Genomic DNA, 22,608 nt, shown 5'->3' on the forward strand with positions numbered 1-22,608 from the left:
TTTGGAGAATAACTTGAGACTAGGCACTTTGGAACAGTAATTGAAAACAAAACCATTTGCAGCTTTTTATTATGCTAAAAGATTATAAAAAAGGTATACGAGCATTGATGTCACTATTGATGGTGCGGATGAGATAGATCCCGAGTTAGATGCTATTAAAGGAGGTGGGGCGTGTCTTTTTCAAGAAAGATTAATAGCCCAAGCATCTCAACAATTCATACTTATTGCTGGTAAGGAGCAATCTTGTAGAAACACATCAATTAATAGCCATTTATTTTGCTTCAGATGAAAGAAAACAATCCATGCAATTAGGAACAAAGGTAAGCTTATAACATAGTACCTATTCTTTTTTCTTTACATGTAAAATAGTGGAGGAGAGGTGTGCCTATAGAGGTTATACCAATGGCCCTGACGCCTATTCAGTACACACTCAAACGCATGTTTCCTGATGCCAATATCCAGCTTAGAATAGCTCAACCTTCAGATAAAGCAGGGCCAGTAGTGACAGACAATGGTAATTTCATTTTGGATTGTCATTTTGGGCCTATACACGACGCTTCATCACTTTATAAAGAACTCAAATGCTTATCTGGCATATTAGACGTCGGACTATTTTGTAACATGGCAAAGAGCGCATATATCGGCCATCTTGACTCAGATAGCGGCGATGTGCTATTCAAAGCTTGAAAATAAATATAAAAATAATTGTTCATTGTTTATTGCCTTTCGATTCGCTCGAGTGTTCTCCTATATTTGCTACATCACGAGGGGAAACCAGTGCTAATAGTGTATTAAGCTTGATAGGCTTAGACAAAACCCTTATCAAGCTTTTCATTATATTAAGAATCCCAAAGGCTCCCTCATTTTGTTAAAAATAGGCAATCTGGGTACATTTTATATATTGAAGTCAAGCTAGATATCGTTGCATGGACTTTCTTTCCCAGATAAACTGTGGCAAGTTATTGTGAAGGGTATCAATAAATCTGTCAATTTCAGTTCTTTCTATGACACACAGTCTTTATAAAACAAAGGCTGCCAACTTTAAGCTCATTTATAGGCTTAGAATGTTTATTACTACTAAATACTTGATTCTTTTAAAATGAATAGCAATAATCATTCGAAAATCTTAAAATAGAAAATACAAAGACAACTTTAATTTTTATGTTTCTACAACATCTCCTGATTTATAAGGAAAGTTTAGTAATCTAAAAGTAAATGACATACTTGCTGTAAATTGCGAAAGAGTAATATAACTAATCAAAAATCAAGGGCTGATATACCTAATTACGATTGTTTATATATAATAGAGTATTTTATATCAATGAGCGAACTGATGAAAACGAATTTTATCTTATAGATGACATGTATAATATGGCTTGTTGATTTAAACTGCCCTGATTTTACATTTTAAAAATTTCATAGTAACATTTTTCTTATTATCTCTGCTGCATTATACAAAGTTAGTAATTGCTTACACTTTCGAAAAATAGGGTAAAAAAAATTTTAAAATTGTTATCTTCTTTCTGTTATTCTTCTTTCTGTTATTCTTCTTTTTTGTGACATATAAACAGTTTTGTCTATCATAGAAATCTGGTTCTAGGATGCTACGATTGTATTATTAAAGGATGTGCAACCATTAATGATGAAGGTAAAGGAGGCTTCCGTTCATAATTTACGAGATTCTTTTTCACAATTAGATCAGCGATTCATCTACAAAGTTATTCTGATCTAAGTGAAGGAGTATGATGATTTATCTCTATGAAACATGAGAATGTTCATCGGTGTATGTGTCATGATTCAGAATTAAGCATTAGAAAATAATATGTTGTCTTTGTAGATGATCTGGAGCATAGCACAATTTTTAAAATAGTCATGAAAAGAATATTTCTTCTAATATAATTAAATGCTATGGGTAAAGCTTTTGCGCATTTATATAAGAAAATTTAATGTGGCTAGAAATGGTTTCTTTTGTTATGCTAATATTGAATATGGCAAAGTACAAAGAAAGACACTATTTCGGATAGCAGCCTTTAGGTACCATCGTCGATTAGTGCAATCGCTGCTGATCGTGGTATTTCTCTACATAATCTTGGGAATAGAGCATACTATGTCCTTCGTAAACTATGTTGATTTAATGAATAACGTTTTGGCTATTTATCCAAGCGTTTATTTTGTTTCTAGGACTCTATGGCTGAATACAAGCAACTGAAACACCAAACATCCTAAAAGTAAACCTCATAAGGTCAGTATTGCCATAGTTTCATTCGAATATTCATCCTTCTAAAATCCAATTGATCTATCTCTTATGTACAGTTTTCTTTTACAATCAGCCCACTAATAGTAATTTACTTGTAGATGTAATTTTGGGCACGAACATTAGGTTATGTGAAATGGTTCTATTTAAGGCACCATCCAGCACTGTTCATCAAAGCAAAGTCTAAAAGTCTTCAACATATAGTATTTTTTCAGTAAGCCATTGTACCATAAAAAGATGTCGCTGTACTTCTCAAAAAGGAGAAACGATGCGCTTATTCAGAAACTCACTCTTTATTGATCATAAAAACGCGTAGTTCATGCATTTATCATAGGTATATAGTCTATTATTAATATAAAAAAAACATAATTTATACATAGCTTATTTTGCATATAAATTGATTTTTGTGTAATGTATGCAATGGTGTATATTTAAATATCATTGTGATTTTTACATTTGTTTATTTTATAACAACTATATCAATTTCGCATTCGGATCTATTACAAATATACAGAAAGGTTGGAGGCACATGCATATGCATAAGCAGATGTTCAAAATGGGTAGGTTTTCCCAGCGACTAAAATTTGTTTAAAAAGTCGGGAACTGATAGTATGTATTTTGGATGGGTTTTCTTCCTGTTTGGAATTATTGTGATCGTCGTGATTTTGCAAAAAAAAAAAAAAAAAAAAATACACACAAAGATTACTGATACTTTTCTCTACAGATTTATAAAATAAATTTAAATCTTCTACAAGTTCAATATTGTTATCATTTTCAAAAATATCTTGCTAAAAAAAAAAAAAAAAATATATATATTTTTTGTTTCAATTCTCAATCATGCAGATTCCGATTTCGTGTAACATGTAACTTTTGTTGCGTTGTACGCTTTGAAAGGGCACAAAACATGCTCATCTTTTTAATTTGCACCATATCTATGCAAAACCAAATGTAAGCTTTTACAATGGTGATTGTAGAATTTAAATATTACTTGCTTTTTTAAAAAAGAGGGCAACTTATATGCTTGTACTTGATATGCTGTTATACAAATAAATAATTGTAATCATGCTCCTCCAAGAGAGAAGCAAAAGCCTTTACAGTTTTAATTGATTTATGTTTAAAGATATATTGTATTTAACTTTCTGCTGTTAAAAGTAGTGATATGCATAAAATATATACACAAAAGATGACAAAAGCTACTTACTATATTAACGGTAAATCATAAATTCGCTGTAGAAAAAAAAAACCCTCTAGCACCAAATCGAAAAATATAGAAGACTACAGTAATCGGAATTTGACTTGACAGATCTTGTTTTTTTTTGTCATTGCCTAGAATTATAGTAGCTATACATTCCAAATATGGAAACACCCAACATTAAAGCACTCGTAAAAAAAAAAACTAGTAATAGAAAAGTATTTTGACAAACCATGTTCTTTTATTTTAGTTTTAGAGTAAAAAATCTATATTTTTTAAAACCCTTCAAATGTCTTCATGAGTGCTAAAAGACTGAATATGAGGGAACTGAAGAAGGTTATCTAGCTAGAATTGTCGATATAAAATGACAGAGTTTGGGGTTGATGCTGGCTACTGTGAGCTGTGTTGATTTTGTCTATGGGAGAAAAAGACGAGTTGTTGAAGACGAGTGCCAGTTTGTTATCCATATACCTTGAAGGGTGTATGTAAAAATTTACTCAAAGGATAGAGAAGCAAATGGTAGAGTAGGATTATGAGAGCCAGTTGTTTTGGTGAAAGAGCTAAATGTTCGTGGAATATGAATGATATCATTGAAAATATGCCGTTAGAGTTGTTAGTATAGAATGATAAAATATATAGTCAGATTGCATGTTTAGGTGGACAGAGAAATAGAGTGAACTCAAAAGATTCGTCAGCGATCGGCTGACTATCAGTATAAATAATGCAGTAAGGTAATGGGTGTTGAGTCGGAATGTTTTTTTTGAGAGTTTGCTTGCAGCAGACTTTCTTGTGAAGGAGACCGTATTGTGCGAAAGAGAAGCGGGATACTGAGAGACCAGAATGACTCACATTGTTTTGTCGAATGCGAGGTAGGGACGTCGACGGCTGGAGGAAGTAATAATGGTTTATAATGCTTGGTAGAAGACGAATTGCCATTGGAGTGTGTTAAATATTGAATAACTTGAAGAGCGAAAGGAGTAAGGTTGATACGTTGCTGAAAAGTGTGGTTTGGTGGACAATTGTTATTTAAAAACGAATGGTGTGATAGTTGATGATCTCTAGTCATGAAAGCATCTGCTTTGTCGAGCGTTGGGTGTCAGACGTTGTTGAAAGGAGTGGGATAGAGACGAAGCTGTAGTGTTGTAAAATAAGTGTTGTGTTCAGCTGAATTTGGGAAAAGTGCGCACTATGAAAAAAAAAAAAAAAAAACTATTTGCCCATTTTATAAAAAACTGGCGCCTTTTCTAACCTTTCCTTCCTCACGTTCATCGTAAAGCAAATAGATAATAGCAATTACGAAGACAGTTTAGAAAACTAATACGACAATAAAGAAAATGAAATAGTGAATATTGAAATGGAAGTAGACAACGAAATATATCGGATTGAAAATGTGACCAATTTTGACATCTACACAGATTTGAAGCTACCTGGGAAAGAAGCCAAAGAGAGAAAGAATTGATTCGCTGAAAAGCCTCAGAAGGATGCTAAAAATTGCTCATACAAGCATTATAAGGATGTTGAGGAGGAATAGCTTTTTTCCTTGTTGAGGAAAAAGGAATGAGTATCAGAGCTGCCGCTCTGAAACTCAACATCAATTTGCATGCAGCACAGGGATGGATTCCAAAAAAAAAATAAAGACATTCAGAAATATATTCAGAGCCCACCCGGTAGTGGAATATCAGTTGGTAGACCACCTGTCCTAACAGATGATCACAAGAAATATATGATTCAATGGGCAGTCGAAAATGCAGATTCTGTTGTGCTACAAGATATACTTGATTTTTTGCATGAAAAGTTCGGATAGCTTCACATCACTAAGAGTGACTTCTATAAGTTTGCTAGGCAAAAACGTAGAATTACCTTCAAGCAAGCGCATTTGTAATCTGTGGAGAGAAATAAGCCTAAAAAAATTGAACAGTACAACGAACTAGTTAAGAGATGTATGGAGAACGACTTATATTTCACAAGCAATTGAATGTTCATAGACGAAGCAGCTTTCCATATAAATCTCAAGAGGAATTTTTTTTTTGTCCAAAGGAAGCTGATTAGTTGTAAAGATGCCCAAAACAAGAGCAGAGATGTGATATAAGAATAAAAATTATAAAATTCAACGAGCCTTAAAAAGTTATATTTTTATTTAATATTATTGTATCTGATATTTATATCCTTTTCAAGATACTTTAATTAACTATAGCTGTAGATCTAGCATGAATCAATTTTAATATAAAGATCTGTTCCTAGTCTGCTTATAACTATTTCTTAAATTGGTCTATTTTTCATTTATGTGTCATTGCAACAGAAGTTATATCAAAGCAGCTTGTAGTGAGTTAAAGGAGAGGAATTAGCTATGACCGAATAATAGAGAAAAGACTGAAATAAATCTTTGTAAGGCATTCACTACTCTGATTTTTTATAAATTGAATATGAATCAAGTTTAAAGTATTTTGGGTTAGTACAAGAGATCATTGCCACTCTAGGTGCCATTTTTCCTTTCAGCGCTGTGAAAATAAATGTCAGACGGCCCCGAGCACTAGCTCTTTCAAAAAATAGAAAAGCAACCGGAGGAACAAAAGCGAAATAGAGCGATGATGGTGGTACAACTACAGGCTATTACTTTAACTTTATAAGCAGTTTTTTAGATATAATGGAACGTTGTGAACAATTTTGTGGACATTATTTGGTAACGAATAATGCGCCCATTCATAAGCATGAAGGTATTCAAAGACACATTGAAAGCCACGGTTATGGGTGTGTGTATCTACCTCCTTACTCTCCTGAACTCAATCCAATTGTGCAATCTTGATCTGTTTGAAAAAGCAAACTCAAAAGTGAACAGTTATTGGATGAGGAGACATCAGCAACTAGAATTGCAGATGCTTGAAACCGAGCATTGCATAGTGGCGTACAAGGAATTTGTAGATATTCTGCATCAAAATTTGAAGACTGTCTCAACCGTAAGCCTATCTAATAAATCTGTACATTTTGCGTATATGGTAATACGATTAAACTAAATATCTTATTTTAGGCTTAAATGAGCTCGCGGCGTTTCAAGACACCATAATTGCCCAAGCAAGATCAAATGAGATGTAAATGAAGCTAAAAAAATCCCTTATGGGAGCAAGGGCAAAAAAGGAAAAAGAATGTGAATGAGTAGTGAGGGAAAGACGTGTATAGATATCAGTGTGAGGTCGGCTGGCGAAGTTGGCAAATCTTTTTATGTGAAGTACGTAGTTAGGTTCATAAAGGATGGTACAAGCAGTTGGATGAACATGTTGGTTATTTATCCACAGAGTCTATACATGATCAAGGATATGTCCTGTACAGTACTTGTATGGTGGAGCAAGGTCATAAGATGCTAAGTCATCGAGGCCAATAAGGTCAGACTGGACAAAGAAGTTGGCAACAGCATTGTAAATGAGAGTCCTGAATCGTCGGAGGGCGACACAGATTCTATGGAGGAATGCTTTGCGAGCATGTTTTACTTTGTGGTCAATAGGTTCATTGACGAGAGTAGGGTCGCGAATGATTGATGGGTCTAAAGGATCGAAATCGTCACGGACTGTGATGTTGAATTTGCTTAGTTGTAAACGGAGCTCAGTTTCATAACCAATGTGGATAAGGAAGCTGACCAAATTTCTATCTGGATAATGAATATCCAGAATTTGACGGGTGTTAATGTGTAATCTGCGAAGGTTGGAGCGCAATTGTTGTAGAGGGAGGCGGTGTCGAATGGGTACATGGATGAGCTTAAAGCCTGTTGGTTTAGCAGGTGAAGAGAATTGCCTGGCAATAGCAGTCAGGCTAGGTTGGGAATTATCGCGTTTAGGCTTAGCAATCTTAGGAAGAGGAGTGGAGGCGTTGTTAGGCGATGGGGGACACTTACATGAGAAGGGGGAACTATGAGAGAAGAAGGAACGGTTAGAGATATGGTGCATCCAGATGAAGAAGGTGGGATGTTTGTGATTGAAGGCTTCGGAGCAAGTTGCTTCCGTAAGAAAGCATTCTCTTGTTGTAACTTGCGTATCTCAGCATGGGCTGCGGCTAAGTCTGCCTGCAGTTGCTCGAGTTGCTTGCTGCTGTGGTGCATAACGAGGACTTCCAAATAAGGCAGAAATCTATAGAAAGTGATGAAAAGCGGAAAGAAGTCGCGTATATGGTAATACAGTCACCCCAAAGAAATTATGCGACAAAGAAGTTTATTAAGGAAAATTTTATGCTCATAACAAAATAAAGTTGTCTTTTCTCATCCATCAACACATTAAAAAGCATGTCTGCTCAAATCTCCAAAGATTGCTTACGACCTTTAGTTATTTCTGAAGATGAGACAAAAAAAAGTAAAGCATGGGTTTTTTGTCTTCTTAGAACACATCACACGATTAGAGAGACTGCAGAAATTGTTGGATTGGACAGGTCTACTGTACAAGACATAAAAGCCAATATTGATAACTATAGCAGTCCTTTGCCTTACAAGCAAACGGGTCGTCCATTGAAAATAAATGAAAGAACTGAAAGGCACTTGATGAGGATGATTAGAGAGGATCCTTTTGCCTCTTAAAGAAATAAATATGGGATTAGCAAAGCTAGATGTCTTTGTTTGCATAGAAACTCTTCGATCGTATGTCAATCAACTCGACTTCAAATCGTACAGAGCAGCTCACAAACCTAAATTGACTGCAAGACACTGCAAAAGTAGGCTTCGCTAGGCAAAGAAACACATCAATTGGACCAATAGAGAAATGTTGTCTGGTCCAATGAATCGCGCTTTTGTGTAGAAGGAAAAAAAAAAAAAAACGCGGAAAAAGAGTGCTCAGGAAGGAAGGAGAGCGTTATGATGAAAGAAATATAATATCCACAGTCAAGTGGGGTGGAGGTGGTGCTATGATTTGAGAATGTTTTTGGGGAGGAAGTTTCAAACCTTTAGAAATTATTGATACCGGTTCCGTAGACCAAGAAACGTATATCAATATTTTGGCCAATATGTTTCATCCTTGGTTTACAAATATCACCTTGCACTAGAAGAGGAATTTTATCTTCCAAGAGGATGGAGCTTCCTGTCATACAGGTGGTTGTGCTCGATGGTGGAAGGAAACCCACCAAATCAAGGGTTTTGAGTACTGGCCTGGTCAAAGCCCTGATTTGAACCTCATTGAGCATGTTTGGAATGCTCTTGAAAGACGAGTTGAGAGAGAAAGATCATCGGTCAAAAAATTGGAGCAATTGAAGGTGGCTCTACGAGAAGAATGGGAAAGAATGGATGATGAGTTTGCTGACGGATCAGTTCGAAACATGAAGAGACGATGTAAAGCAGTTGTTAAAACTAAAGGCGGCGTAAAAGAATACTGAAAATGATTGTATGGATATATTCTTAAAATAAACATCTGAAGTACGCTTCCACGACTGTGAGTAATTCCTAATTTAGTTGCCCTTACCCAGTCAACTAACATTGATTTTATAGTTATTTTATCCTACATCACCAATGCTTCACCAGAGAATGTGTCCTTAGCACAATTCGTGGAGGAAGAATATAAGGCTATTGCCAAAAATAGTAATCTTAATGAAGATTTTCAAAGTGTATGGTCCAGAAGGTTCAAAGATGTATGCCAATCTCAAGGCTTTAAGATACGTGAGTGATGATTGATAAATGATTGAAAACAAAAAAGCTAACGGCACTATATAGAAACAATCAAAGCCAGACTGGAGTGTTGCTGGCTCTTGAGATGATGAGGCTTGTGCATGAGGCAGCTCCAAGTCGTGCAACTAGCGATGTACCTGCCTCCTCCACTGCTCGCGATGTTGCTGGTTCTGGTGCTGCTGTAACGTCACAGCAGCAGTATAAGCTGAAAAAAGAAGATAAAGAGAGCACAAGTAAGATGTATGCTGCTCTTAAAGACGATGAGATGTGGACGCTATCGTCTGGAAAGAAGGTAGAAAGACAGATGGAAGCTTTTTCCTCCCTTTGTGAAAAAGAACAGTAGGATTCATCAATATGTGCATGATATCGTACTAACTGTTGTTTTGCTTTTATTCTTTGACAGTCCTTGCCACTCCTTGACCATGGGTCCTTTCGCTCCTATCTAGAGTGAGTACTTTTCTGAAGAGAAACTTGAAGAAATCAAGAATGAAAGTGCCCCAGAGGTGACGATCTTGCCGGTTGAGTTAAGCGAGTTGAAGAACGGTATGAACGTGCATGTTCCTTCAAGTTTCATCCAGTGGAGCAACCCGATCTGCACTGGATGCACCAAAGCATCATGAATGCTTTGAGTTTGCCCTTTTGCAGATATCTTGCCAAGGAACGAACTGAAAGCGACCTCCTCAAAAGAGTGTGGTCTTTCATAGACACATGCTTCGATATGACCGATATCGTGGTTGCAAGGTAAGTTCATCTATGCAGGGCGAGTTCTACGTATACTTACAAGTTCCACAGCGGAGAAAGAGCTAGTCGAGCCAGCTCAGAAAGAATGAACGTTGGAAGATCTCTTGGTGCTTTTGATGGCATCGAAAGAAAAAAGGTCGGTACCAAGGTTGATCTTCTCTTCTCGATCGAGCAGATCGAGTACCAAAGCTGTTGTCGAGCTCAGCATGAAGTGTCCAAAGACACTTAAAGACATGCTCTTTGAAATGGAGCAATTGGCGCCAAGCTGTTTAAGAAAGCTGAAGAGCAGTGGTTTTATGGTGGCTGGTAAGTAATAAGAAGAACGAGCTCCAGGCATTTCTGATCTTTAATGTTAGGCACTTGCCTCCAAAGTCTGGTGATGGATTGTCCACGGGGATATGTTAGCCGAGTAAGTAAGCTGCCAGACTGACTAATATATCCCAGATCTCCTGAAAGCTTTGTAAGAGACTTTCCCCCCCCCGTCTTTCACGTTGCTTGGCATGTCAAAAGCCTGTTTACAGAAGTTGTGGCTACTATCAAAACAAGGCAAGATGTGTTAATTCTCTCTTACACTGCTAAAAAAAAAGACAATGCTTTTGCCTTGCTTCATTTCTGTGAAGCTTCTTAATAAAAAAAAAGGAAGCAGGATTCCTAGGTTGACGAAACTTTATTTACCTCAAAGACAAAAGTACATTACTTCCACTTGCTGCGCTATCATCCAGAATAGTTGGTTTATTAGAGACATTATTTTATTTTGTTTTCATTTGCTTGAAATTGAGCACCATGTATCTCTGCATTATATTTAGGATACAGATCATTATGCAGATCAAGACATCCAATTTGTAAAACTATTCACAAATGAATGATATACTTTACTTGATGATTTCCCAGATACAATAAGCCATTGTTGTCTTTGCAGCCAGTATGTTGTAAAATATCATAAAAGCTAACAAAGTTCCCATTTCTGTCATTTCTCTAAGCTTTGTTTCTCATATCAAACGTAGCCTAAGGTTGTCAACGTAGAGTCCTAAGGAGTACTTACTTTATTGCATCCACTGAAGGAAGCGATGCCTGGGCGTTCGGGAGTAATATACCTATCAACAAATAAATCAGCGCGCTAAATGAACAAAGAATAGAGGAGGGGAGGGGAAGTACATTATATATGTTGTACTTCAAAGATTGTCATCGTATAGCAATCAAGCATTATTAACGATTAATAGTGTGAGTATATGGAAATGTAGGCTTATTAACATGTATGTATATCTACCAAAATAGACTGGTAATTGAGGAACAAGTGCTTATGTTAAATTATATAAAGATCTGCATATTGTTTTGTGTATTTCGCTATCCGCACAGTATATATATTAATATCTACACTGTGAAAAGTATATAAACTCTGGACATATATTATTAAACAAAATCACGCATATAAAAAAAAACGCAATTGACAAAAGATTGTGAGTGAAGACCAACAGGGTATGAACATGTATATCATAAAATTTGATATTGTTTGTCTTATTCAATAGAGAGTTTATTATACATGATCTATGAGAGAGAAAGAGAAGAAGCATTTGTATAAATAATAAAAGTAGATCAGGGCCAAAATTTGGAAATTTCTTTTTCTCAATAAGTATAGTATTGACAGACGTCTGCACTCGCTTAGTTTGGTTAGACAAATGCTTTTTAATATAAACTAGGTATATTGTACAGGCATTATTTAATAGTATCCAAATATTGCTTTTTAATCCTTTTGTGAACAATCGCATATGCGTGCATCTTTTTATAAGAAAAGACTGTATGAGATGATGGCTTATTGATTGAGTTTTGCTGATGGCGTGACTGTTTAGCGGAGCATCCCTATATTGATTTTATACTGCTTTAAAATATGACAATGTAATGTCAATAGCATATCTATCAAGGCACATAAAGGAAAAAAGAAATAGTTTCATAAGTATGGTTATTATAAAGGGAATAATACACTAGATCAAAAATCCACCAAGTAATATAAAAATACCTTTTTGGGTCAAACGTAGATCTGCTCTTGAAAACAATGTATAAACTTACGAATTTATCTAAACTACCGACTTATCCTTAGAATTCGAAAGTCAGATATTTTGCGACGGATACATAAAAGAGTCCGAATAAGTAACTTTAAATTACAAATAAAGCATAAGATCAGATAAGATTGTTTTGTACAACTAGTGGGGTTTTTTGTAAGAATCACTTTCTACTGTTTCTTTGATCAACTCCGCTTTGTTTTAGTGCTTTGCCTTTATGTTGTAAGATTTATTTGTGTGATGTTACTGAGGCATATGAAGCTTAAAACATAATTACAGAAAACGATACTTTATAGTGTCTCAAAGCTTACAAATAAGGGATTGATTTTTGCACTTGAAAAAAAGAAGTGATCTGATCTGTATTTTACTATAATAACTAATGTGTATATGAGATGTTCAAAAGATCCAATAAAGTTACTTTTGTCATCCCAGAAACCGGGAGAAACTTGATATGTCTTTTACTATGAAAAAACTTCTCTTTAAAATAGCAAATGACTAAGGTTTTATGGGCCTTATTATAGGCTGGTCTTTGATCATAAGGTTTTCTGTTGTTATCATGCTGACACCTTGAATTCAAGGTAGATTAAAGGATCAAATGCACTTTTGTTTATTATTGCATAGTCTTCATTTTTAAATAATGACACTGTGTTTGTATACAATAATTCAGATAGACTACTCGATACGAAAACGATAAAAAACAATTAATGTACCTTGTTCATTTTGCCGGGGTACGTTTTTGTTGTGCACCGTTACTTTTTTTTTTTTGACTTTTAGAAAACGCTTTTCCGAACGTTCCTGTGGAAGCCGAAATGGGTCTGTGATTTTCATTGATCTTAATAACGAGGTAGTCTTTGTTTCACGTTTTATTTTTTATCTGATTCCGAGAATCAATCAACAAATCAAATTTATTAGATGTAAAAAAATCGATTGAAAATGGTATATCTCATTAAGATGGTTTCTTTGGGTGCACATTATCGCTACATTTACTTTTCAAAAAAGATCCAAGAACAGATCGAGCCCAATGGGAAAATGAATTGATGTTTTTTTTTTTTTTTTTTTTTTTTTTTTTTTTTTTTTTTTTTTTTGCATTATGTAACTAGATATATTCTTGGTTAGATAAAGGCCCCTGGTCATTTTATCTGATCTTAATTTAATTTTGTGTTTTACACTTTAACATGGCCTGACATATATTTGATTTGCAATATCAAGGCATTACTCATAGGATCATTGTATCCATGTTTCAATCAATAAAAGGCCATGCTTGCATGACATTTCCCCCTCAGTTGGTGATATTAGCAAAAATGATCGAAAGATCGTTTACTCTTTATCAGATGATGTTTTTTTGTCCTACGTACTCATCATTGGTCGTTTGTCATATAAAGTCAGTCAATGATCCCAGACTGTGTTTAGTCTGTAAATTTCATGCTCAATATCGATCTCTTGTTACTAACTTTGTTTATCTTTGTAATGCCTATAAGCCGGTTTGATAAAACCCCCCTCCCTCTAGCACCAAATCGAAAAATATAGAAGACTACAGTAATCGGAATTTGACTTGACAGATCTTGTTTTTTTTTTTGTCATTGCGTAGAATTATAATAGTTATACATTCCAAATATGGAAACACCCAACATTAAAGCAATCTTAAAAAAAAAACTAGTAATAGAAAAGTATTTTGACAAACCATACTCGAGTTTGACAATACCAAAATTTTCTAGCAAACTAATATGGTTGAGGATATTTAACATATTTTTGTGTCATCATTAAAATCTTTATGGAAATATGCGGTAGATGGCGCTCAATTTCAAGCAAATGAAAACAAAATAAAATAATGTCTCTAATAAACCAACTATTCTGGATGATAGCGCAGCAAGTGGAAGTAATGTACTTTTGTCTTTGAGGTAAATAAAGTTTCGTCAACCTAGGAATCCTGCTTCCTTTTTTTTTATTAAGAAGCTTCACAGAAATGAAGCAAGGCAAAAGCATTGTCTTTTTTTTTAGCAGTGTAAGAGAGAATTAACACATCTTGCCTTGTTTTGATAGTAGCCACAACTTCTGTAAACAGGCTTTTGACATGCCAAGCAACGTGAAAGACGGGGGGGGGAAAGTCTCTTACAAAGCTTTCAGGAGATCTGGGATATATTAGTCAGTCTGGCAGCTTACTTACTCGGCTAACATATCCCCGTGGACAATCCATCACCAGACTTTGGAGGCAAGTGCCTAACATTAAAGATCAGAAATGCCTGGAGCTCGTTCTTCTTATTACTTACCAGCCACCATAAAACCACTGCTCTTCAGCTTTCTTAAACAGCTTGGCGCCAATTGCTCCATTTCAAAGAGCATGTCTTTAAGTGTCTTTGGACACTTCATGCTGAGCTCGACAACAGCTTTGGTACTCGATCTGCTCGATCGAGAAGAGAAGATCAACCTTGGTACCGACCTTTTTTCTTTCGATGCCATCAAAAGCACCAAGAGATCTTCCAACGTTCATTCTTTCTGAGCTGGCTCGACTAGCTCTTTCTCCGCTGTGGAACTTGTAAGTATACGTAGAACTCGCCCTGCATAGATGAACTTACCTTGCAACCACGATATCGGTCATATCGAAGCATGTGTCTATGAAAGACCACACTCTTTTGAGGAGGTCGCTTTCAGTTCGTTCCTTGGCAAGATATCTGCAAAAGGGCAAACTCAAAGCATTCATGATGCTTTGGTGCATCCAGTGCAGATCGGGTTGCTCCACTGGATGAAACTTGAAGGAACATGCACGTTCATACCGTTCTTCAACTCGCTTAACTCAACCGGCAAGATCGTCACCTCTGGGGCACTTTCATTCTTGATTTCTTCAAGTTTCTCTTCAGAAAAGTACTCACTCTAGATAGGAGCGAAAGGACCCATGGTCAAGGAGTGGCAAGGACTGTCAAAGAATAAAAGCAAAACAACAGTTAGTACGATATCATGCACATATTGATGAATCCTACTGTTCTTTTTCACAAAGGGAGGAAAAAGCTTCCATCTGTCTTTCTACCTTCTTTCCAGACGATAGCGTCCACATCTCATCGTCTTTAAGAGCAGCATACATCTTACTTGTGCTCTCTTTATCTTCTTTTTTCAGCTTATACTGCTGCTGTGACGTTACAGCAGCACCAGAACCAGCAACATCGCGAGCAGTGGAGGAGGCAGGTACATCGCTAGTTGCACGACTTGGAGCTGCCTCATGCACAAGCCTCATCATCTCAAGAGCCAGCAACACTCCAGTCTGGCTTTGATTGTTTCTATATAGTGCCGTTAGCTTTTTTGTTTTCAATCATTTATCAATCATCACTCACGTATCTTAAAGCCTTGAGATTGGCATACATCTTTGAACCTTCTGGACCATACACTTTGAAAATCTTCATTAAGATTACTATTTTTGGCAATAGCCTTATATTCTTCCTCCACGAATTGTGCTAAGGACACATTCTCTGGTGAAGCATTGGTGATGTAGGATAAAATAACTATAAAATCAATGTTAGTTGACTGGGTAAGGGCAACTAAATTAGGAATTACTCACAGTCGTGGAATCGTATTTCCATTGCATTTGCTGATGAATACGACATTGAGTGAATAAAAAGCTCGTATAAAGAGAGCGCTCATATGTGTTGATATAATATATTAAAAAAACAGTCCAAATTTGGTATAGCTTCTGTTTCAGAGTTGATTATAAAGCCCAAAAAAATGGCTCGTTTGGCAAACTGTTTGGGATGAGTATTTTCGTCTTCTGCCTCTGACGACAAACCAACTACAGAAAGCCCTTTTCCATCTGGAATTTCCTCCGCCTATCTGTTGCCCTTTGCCTGTCTCTCCAGCTATAGTGGTTGGATATACATTACTGGCTGTATGGCGTGCTACCTGGCAGCTGATTTTCAACAATCAACCTTTTGCTCCGTCTATTGTCATTCAAAGCGCCCGCAAGCTCATCCGACAGGCTTACCAAGAGGAACTCTTTCTTCAAGGTTGCGCTCACCGCGTCTTACCTCTTTTCTCATTGAATTAGTCTAGATCGCTATTGACAACTTTTCTTACCCATTCACATCTCAACCAAACCAACAACAAAAAGAAAAGAAAAGAAAATATATTTATCTATTATTGCATATACTTTTAACATTGAAAAACCCAAAAACAATTATCGTGACTTGCTTATATCGTTACATCAATAAACTTGAGCTTTGCCTCCATATAAAATAAAAAAAAAAAGAATTGATTATAAAATCGTGTCGTATCCCAACAAACTTTAAACATAATTCATATTCAATTTATAAAAAATCATAGTGAATGCCTTACAAAGATTTATTACAGTCTTTTCTCTATTATTTAGTCATAACTAATCCCACTCCTTTAATTCAATACAGGTTTTTTTTTAAAAAATATATAGCTTCTGATATAATGACGCATAAATTAAAAGCATGGTCAATTTAAGAAATAAATATAAATAGTCCACTCGCATAACCAAAAATGGGATTTCCTATCAAAATTTATTTATGCAAGATTTACAGTTATAATCAATCAAAGTATCTTTGGATTTGATTAAATCTTTATGAAAAGGGTATAAAATAATATTAAGTAAAGAATATGACATGTTTCAGTCTATTTGAATTTTATAGTCTTTTTTATTTTACGATATCACATTCATATACCAAGGACGTGACATACATGTTAAAGAATTTCACAAAGACAAAGGTACATTACTTCCACTTGCTGCGCTATCATCCAGAATAGTTGGTTTATTAGAGACATTATTTTATTTTGTTTTCATTTGCTTGAAATTGAGCACCATGTATCTCTGCATTATATTTAGGATACAGATCATTATGCAGATCAAGACATCCAATTTGTAAAACTATTCACAAATGAATGATATACTTTACTTGATGATTTCCCAGATACAATAAGCCATTGTTGTCTTTGCAGCCAGTATGTTGTAAAATATCATAAAAGCTAACAAAGTTCCCATTTCTGTCATTTCTCTAAGCTTTGTTTCTCATATCAAACGTAGCCTAAGGTTGTCAACGTAGAGTCCTAAGGAGTACTTACTTTATTGCATCCACTGAAGGAAGCGATGCCTGGGCGTTCGGGAGTAATATACCTATCAACAAATAAATCAGCGCGCTAAATGAACAAAGAATAGAGGAGGGGAGGGGAAGTACATTGTGTAGTAATTAGAGAGGGACACAAGCAAGCAGAAAGTCAATAAATTAAACAAACTTGCAAGGTATGCATTTAGACCCCACTTGGATGTCCCATGAGCGACGATTCTTCATGGCAGTATCCTAAGAAAAAAAAAGTCTATAGTGTACCGCGTATTTCCATAAATATTCTAATGGTAACGCAAAAACGCGACTCTGCAAACACGTAAATCGCGTCAAACTATACTTTTTTTCAACATTATTGACACTACCAAATTGGACTATGATTTGTCAAGAATAGTTCTTTGCTAAATTTTCTTCAATGTACAAGTGTTATCATTCTAAGAGGGCCAAGTAGATTTGTCGAATCCAACACTGATGATTGTATGTTACAATTTTAACTTAATTAGAAACTTCCATGGATGACAGGAGGAGATTGATTTTTTTTTTTTTTAATAAAAAAGTTTTTCAATGGTCAATTATTTATCCTAACGAACAATGCGACCGGACCTTTGGAATTTACTACTTTTTTTTGGGGAATTTTCCTAATGGCATCAAAGATGAAGCAAACTTTAAAGGTAAAGATATTTGTTTATTGATAATTATGTTACAAAAAAAAAGAAAAATTATTTGAGAAAGAGAATTATTAGAATAACATTATACAATATAAGGAAAAAAAAGGTTTTGATATTAAATGAGAAAAAAAAAAGTTCTAAATTAAGTTTTATAAAAACGAATCAAGGGACTCTTTAAGCCTTAATAGCATCAGATTCGATTTTTTCCTTGGGATGATTGTTGGCTTCTTCATCAGATTCTTTGTCTTCAACGATGAATTCACCATCATTACCAATGTATTGTTTGGCATTCTCCAAAGCTTCATCACCATCATCCCATTCACCAGCCTCGGCTTTACGGATAGCAGCACGCTTTTCCTTAAAGTAACTAAAGACAAGATAACAGCAGACAAAGAGCCAGTAGAGACAGTAACTGATGATAGAACCATAAGTAGCCGTATTGTTCCAACCAAGAATGGCGTTAAAGATTTGCCAACCACCAGAGGTATCATTGTTGGCTTCTGGGTCTCCCCAAGAAACGTGCCAGACAGCGGTTGAGACTCTGTAACTAATGACATCAGCAGCTTCACCACCAATGACTTGATTCCAAGCATTTTGTTCAAGGTAACCAACACCTTTAGCCATCAAACCAGCAGCGACAAGGTAAAGAACGACAGTAGAGAACACAAAGAACCAACGAAGTTGAATCAAGGAACCACCACGGTAAATAAGGAAACCGACCAAACAACCACAGATGATACCCATGATGGCAGCAATAGGAATTGATTTTCCTTGGATACCCAAGGAGACACCACCAATAAAGACAACAGCTTCAAGTCCTTCTCTGAGAACGGTGATAAAAGGCAAGACAAAGAACGCGTATTTTTGAAGTTTTTCTTTAAAGGATGACTTTTCACTGTTGGACTTTTGCATTGCTTTAGCCAACTTGACCTTCCACTTTTCTTGCATACGTTCAGTCTTGAGCATAGCAAGACCCATGGCAGTGATCATGATCACAGCAACCAGAGAGAAGACACCTTCCCAGATATCTTCAGAATTTCCCCACAAGTCATTAAGGACAGTGTAGTAAACGGCAATGAAGGCAGCACCGATACATAAACAGATAAACAGACCAGCTGCACCACCAATCCAGACTTGATTTCTGAGACGTTTATAAACAGGAGATTCTGTATTAAACATTCTCTTCAAGAATGACAAGAGGACAGAAATAATGATGGCTGCCTCAGTCGTTTCACGAAAAAGGATAAAGAAGATCGGTACGTTGAAGAGATCTTGAGACATTGCTTTTTAGTTCTCCTTGGAGAAAAGGGTTGAATAAAAAATAATTTCTAAAAAGATAAAGAAGAGAGAGAAAAGATCAGATATAAAAAATTCGACCCTTTAAGAACAAAAAAAATTGATTCATGGTCTCCTACTCAATTCACTTAGAAAAAAAAAAAATTTTCAAAAAGTTATCAGATGTAAAAAAAATCATCTTGTGTGACATATTCCCGCGTCTCCCCGAGTCACTTTGGTGTAACTTTGTGTTACTTTTGTTTGGATAGTAAAGAAATCAAGTTATTTTATCAGATGGATACATCAAAATTGATCAACTCCGAAGATATCGCAAAGAAAAATCTGATAAAATTTTTTTTTGTACTTCAGCTTGGGGAGGGAGGGGGGGTCCCCTTTTTGATTTGAAAAAAAGTTTTTTTTTTTTTTTTTATATAATCCAACCTTCATTTCTTTGATCTCTTTTTCTTTTTCTTTTTTATTTTCACACAAAAAAAAAGAGAGAGCAAAATGCGTCTTTTGACTACCTGTCTTTTGGCAGCAGCTACTACTAGCTTAACTCAAGCTGCTCGCGTTGTTGTCGACTGGAACGTGACATATACTACTGCTAATCCTGACGGTCTTTTCGAACGTAAGGTGGTTGGTGTCAATGGAAAATGGCCGTAAGTGCTCACATGAATACCTTGTGTTATAACTCACATTGTTTCAGTGTTCCTCCTGTTGAAGCCAATATCAATGACACTCTTGTCATTAATGTTCACAATAGCTTGGATACCTATACTGCTGTGCACCCACACGGTATGTTTCAAAACAACACTGGTTACATGGATGGTCCTGTGGGTGTCACTCAATGGTAATAAAAAAATCATCCAATACAGTAAAGATCTACAACTCACACTTTTTTATTTCTAGTCCTATTGCTCCCGGACAAAACTTGACTTATGAATTCACTCTTCAACAACATGGTAGTTACTGGTTACACTCTCACTACATGGTAAATTCAGTCAATTCAAAAAAAAACCTTGCTTAACCATGTCTATAGGGTCAATACATGGATGGTTTCCGTACTACTTTTGTCATTCATAACACAAACGAAACCTATAAATACGATGAAGATGTCACAATCCCTTTCCAAGGTTAGACAAACACGCAAGAATAAGGTTTTCCTTTTTACTAAATCTGGTTATTTTTTTTTCGATAGATTGGTATCACGAACAAAGTACCACAAATCTTGGTATTTTCTTGAATGAAAACAATCCTACTGGTGCCGAGCCTGTGCCTCGTAAGTCTCTCTTTCTTTTGCTTTCATGATCTCAGTACTAAACTGTGTTTACAATAGAATCCGGATTCTTGTTTAACAGCGTCAATGACAGTCTCACATTCACTCCCGGAAAGACCTACCGTCTTCGTCTGATCAACATGTCTGGTTTCTCCATGTTCTACTTCAGTATCGATGGCCACTCTATGGACATTATCGAAATTGATGGTGTTGAGACTGAACGTAAAACGGTCCAAAGCGTATACTTGACTGCCGCTCAACGTATTTCTGTGCTTGTTACTGCCAAAAACACCACGGACACAAACTATTACATGCACGCTGATATGAACACGGACATGTTTGACACCATTCCTGAAGACCTCCTTTCCAACCTCACCATTCCTCTCTACTATAACGCCAGCCACAACAACTTTGGTGCTAATGAAGATGTCGGTATGGCCAGTACCTTTGATGACATGGTCCTCAGTCCTGTTATTGTTGAAAAAGCCGTTCCTTTCGATCATCAAGTGAACTTGACCTTTGATTTCCAAGTGACGACCGATGGTATCAACCGTGGTATGTTCAACGAAGTCCCCTACTTGTCACCCAAGGTCCCTGCTCTCAACACCCTGTTGACTCAAGGAAACTATTCTCTGGATGCAGCCGTCTATGGTCCTCAATCTCAAGCCTTCATCTTGGAACATTTGGAAATGGTTGAAATCGTCTTGAACAACCTCGATGCTGGTTCTCACCCCTTCCATCTTCACGGACACGTCTTCCAGATGGTCGGTCGTGGTTCTGGTGTCTACAGCGGTAACACGAGTGAAGTCGAATGGTTCTTGGATAATCCTGCTCGTCGTGACACGGTCAGTGTTCCTGCCGAAAGCTTTGTCATCATTCGTTTCAGAGCTGATAACCCTGGTGTCTGGTTCTTCCACTGTCACATCGAATGGCATTTGGAATCCGGTCTTGCTGCTGTCTTTGTTGAAGCTCCTGCTGTGGCCCAACAACGTATGACCTTGCCTCAAAGCTTCAAGGATACCTGTACTGCCTCTGGTATGCCTTGGTCTGGTAACGCCGCTGGTAAAGAAGGTCTTGATCTCAGTGGTGCACCCAATGGTATCTACTTGATCTACGATGGTTTCACTGCTAGAGGTAAAGGTGCCATGGCTGGTTGTATCCTTGCTGCTTTGCTCGGCATGGGTTCCATCGTCGCTTACTCTCGTCTTGATCCTCTTAAGGAAGGTCGTGCTATTGCTGAATCCAAGAGAGCTGCTGCTCAATAATCTTTTTGTTATATAATTTAGAAGTCATTTATTTTTCTCTTTTGTAACTTGTTATTTTACATATAATATTACATGTTTATCCCCTTTCTCTCTTTTTTTCATTGTTTAATATATAAAAATTATTAATAGCTTTAATTTATTTTTTCTTTGTCTTGTACGCGCATGTGAACTGAAATTGAATAAAAATGTGAATGCCTATCTGTCATTAGTACCATCTTGCTTGCCCTTTAAAAGACTGGAGGGACTGAAGAAAAGCAGTGGCCGTGATATATCCTTTGATTTGCTTGGTCTGTCTATCAAAGGATCTTTAGTATCATACAGAATAGGATACTATAATTAAAAGGCAACATAGTGTATGCTGCCTGGTTTTAACAAAACATTGCTTACAAAGTTATAGATTATATACTTGCATCCTATCTTTTCCTTTACCAAAATCATCTCTGTATAAAACAAGATCTAGCTTTGACTTACATTCAGTCTATTTACCAAACGTGTTAAACATGTTGATTACTACTTCTATGACTTGGTAGCCCATCTCTCCACTAAAACAGGAGTCATATTACCTTCAGCTGAATATATTGAAAGAACCTGAAGTTGACAAGAAAAGAATTGACTATTTCAACTATTTCCAATTGTATCATCATTAGTAAGTCAATTGAGATTGAATTTACTTTGTGGTATGTTTCGATGTATGAGAATTATTGTTGATGATGGCAGTTTAAATCTCTGACCTTTTTTCTAACTCACTGAGCTGAACTCAATTACTTCTTTTATACAACTCATTGTATTCACTAAATTAAGAATTTGTATGTATATAACATTCAGTTACAGCTGTATGGGTACGACGCAAGAACTGCAGGCGTCTCGAGTTTATGAAAAAAAAAAAAGATCAATTGAACGCTTTGTAAATCAAGCATAGTAAAAATGCCTCATAGATCTTGATGAAGAAGGCAAGCCTGGTAGACGTCAAACGATTATAAAACAGGATGTGATCAATCTCAAACTTCTTCCATGTACATTCACATTAGTGTAAAGGATTTAATGAATGAGTCTTGTCGACACAGACACCAGTATAATTGTATTGATTAAAGAGTCTATAGTGCACACAATATTACATGATATCCCCAGTCTAGTTGTACTAATCTTACTGATTAAAATAACAAGATACGCAGAATGGACACA

General features: G+C 36.1%; 10 protein-coding genes across 10 annotated transcripts; 6 read left to right on the plus strand and 4 right to left on the minus strand.

Moving 5' to 3' along the window:
- Positions 1 to 302: 302 nt before the first annotated feature.
- Positions 303 to 687, plus strand: RO3G_03463 (uncharacterized protein; the record flags this gene model as incomplete). Its single annotated transcript, XM_067658053.1, has 3 exons — positions 303 to 320; positions 370 to 514; positions 602 to 687. The coding sequence occupies 3 exons, from the start codon at positions 303 to 305 to the stop codon at positions 685 to 687; spliced, it is 249 nt and encodes an 82-aa protein (XP_067514154.1).
- Positions 688 to 6,136: 5,449 nt separating this feature from the next.
- On the plus strand, positions 6,137 to 6,477 carry RO3G_03464 (uncharacterized protein; the record flags this gene model as incomplete). The annotated part of the gene is made up of 2 exons (XM_067658054.1): positions 6,137 to 6,400; positions 6,472 to 6,477. 2 exons carry the CDS (start codon positions 6,137 to 6,139, stop codon positions 6,475 to 6,477), a joined length of 270 nt encoding a protein of 89 aa, XP_067514155.1.
- A 262-nt stretch (positions 6,478 to 6,739) lies between these two features.
- On the minus strand, positions 6,740 to 7,533 carry RO3G_03465 (uncharacterized protein; the record flags this gene model as incomplete). Its single annotated transcript, XM_067658055.1, has 2 exons — positions 6,740 to 7,282; positions 7,330 to 7,533. The coding sequence occupies 2 exons, from the start codon at positions 7,531 to 7,533 to the stop codon at positions 6,740 to 6,742; spliced, it is 747 nt and encodes a 248-aa protein (XP_067514156.1).
- A 1,199-nt stretch (positions 7,534 to 8,732) lies between these two features.
- On the plus strand, positions 8,733 to 9,421 carry RO3G_03466 (uncharacterized protein; the record flags this gene model as incomplete). Its single annotated transcript, XM_067658056.1, has 3 exons — positions 8,733 to 8,745; positions 8,902 to 9,031; positions 9,124 to 9,421. 3 exons carry the CDS (start codon positions 8,733 to 8,735, stop codon positions 9,419 to 9,421), a joined length of 441 nt encoding a protein of 146 aa, XP_067514157.1.
- Positions 9,422 to 9,796: 375 nt separating this feature from the next.
- Positions 9,797 to 10,048, plus strand: RO3G_03467 (uncharacterized protein; the record flags this gene model as incomplete). Its single annotated transcript, XM_067658057.1, has 2 exons — positions 9,797 to 9,819; positions 9,871 to 10,048. 2 exons carry the CDS (start codon positions 9,797 to 9,799, stop codon positions 10,046 to 10,048), a joined length of 201 nt encoding a protein of 66 aa, XP_067514158.1.
- A 4,172-nt stretch (positions 10,049 to 14,220) lies between these two features.
- Positions 14,221 to 14,472, minus strand: RO3G_03468 (uncharacterized protein; the record flags this gene model as incomplete). Its single annotated transcript, XM_067658058.1, has 2 exons — positions 14,221 to 14,398; positions 14,450 to 14,472. The coding sequence occupies 2 exons, from the start codon at positions 14,470 to 14,472 to the stop codon at positions 14,221 to 14,223; spliced, it is 201 nt and encodes a 66-aa protein (XP_067514159.1).
- Positions 14,473 to 14,847: 375 nt separating this feature from the next.
- On the minus strand, positions 14,848 to 15,450 carry RO3G_03469 (uncharacterized protein; the record flags this gene model as incomplete). Its single annotated transcript, XM_067658059.1, has 3 exons — positions 14,848 to 15,145; positions 15,238 to 15,367; positions 15,420 to 15,450. 3 exons carry the CDS (start codon positions 15,448 to 15,450, stop codon positions 14,848 to 14,850), a joined length of 459 nt encoding a protein of 152 aa, XP_067514160.1.
- A 914-nt stretch (positions 15,451 to 16,364) lies between these two features.
- Positions 16,365 to 16,767, plus strand: RO3G_03470 (uncharacterized protein; the record flags this gene model as incomplete). The annotated part of the gene is made up of 3 exons (XM_067658060.1): positions 16,365 to 16,420; positions 16,514 to 16,589; positions 16,708 to 16,767. 3 exons carry the CDS (start codon positions 16,365 to 16,367, stop codon positions 16,765 to 16,767), a joined length of 192 nt encoding a protein of 63 aa, XP_067514161.1.
- Positions 16,768 to 17,784: 1,017 nt separating this feature from the next.
- On the minus strand, positions 17,785 to 18,891 carry RO3G_03471 (high-affinity iron permease; the record flags this gene model as incomplete). Its single annotated transcript, XM_067658061.1, has 1 exon — positions 17,785 to 18,891. The coding sequence occupies one exon, from the start codon at positions 18,889 to 18,891 to the stop codon at positions 17,785 to 17,787; it is 1,107 nt and encodes a 368-aa protein (XP_067514162.1).
- A 501-nt stretch (positions 18,892 to 19,392) lies between these two features.
- On the plus strand, positions 19,393 to 21,426 carry RO3G_03472 (uncharacterized protein; the record flags this gene model as incomplete). The annotated part of the gene is made up of 6 exons (XM_067658062.1): positions 19,393 to 19,544; positions 19,592 to 19,735; positions 19,795 to 19,876; positions 19,925 to 20,018; positions 20,084 to 20,164; positions 20,222 to 21,426. 6 exons carry the CDS (start codon positions 19,393 to 19,395, stop codon positions 21,424 to 21,426), a joined length of 1,758 nt encoding a protein of 585 aa, XP_067514163.1.
- Positions 21,427 to 22,608: the final 1,182 nt, after the last annotated feature.

Source organism: Rhizopus delemar, genomic scaffold, assembly GCF_000149305.1.
Source record: "Rhizopus delemar RA 99-880 supercont3.2 genomic scaffold, whole genome shotgun sequence".
Lineage (NCBI taxonomy): Eukaryota > Fungi > Mucoromycota > Mucoromycetes > Mucorales > Rhizopodaceae > Rhizopus > Rhizopus delemar.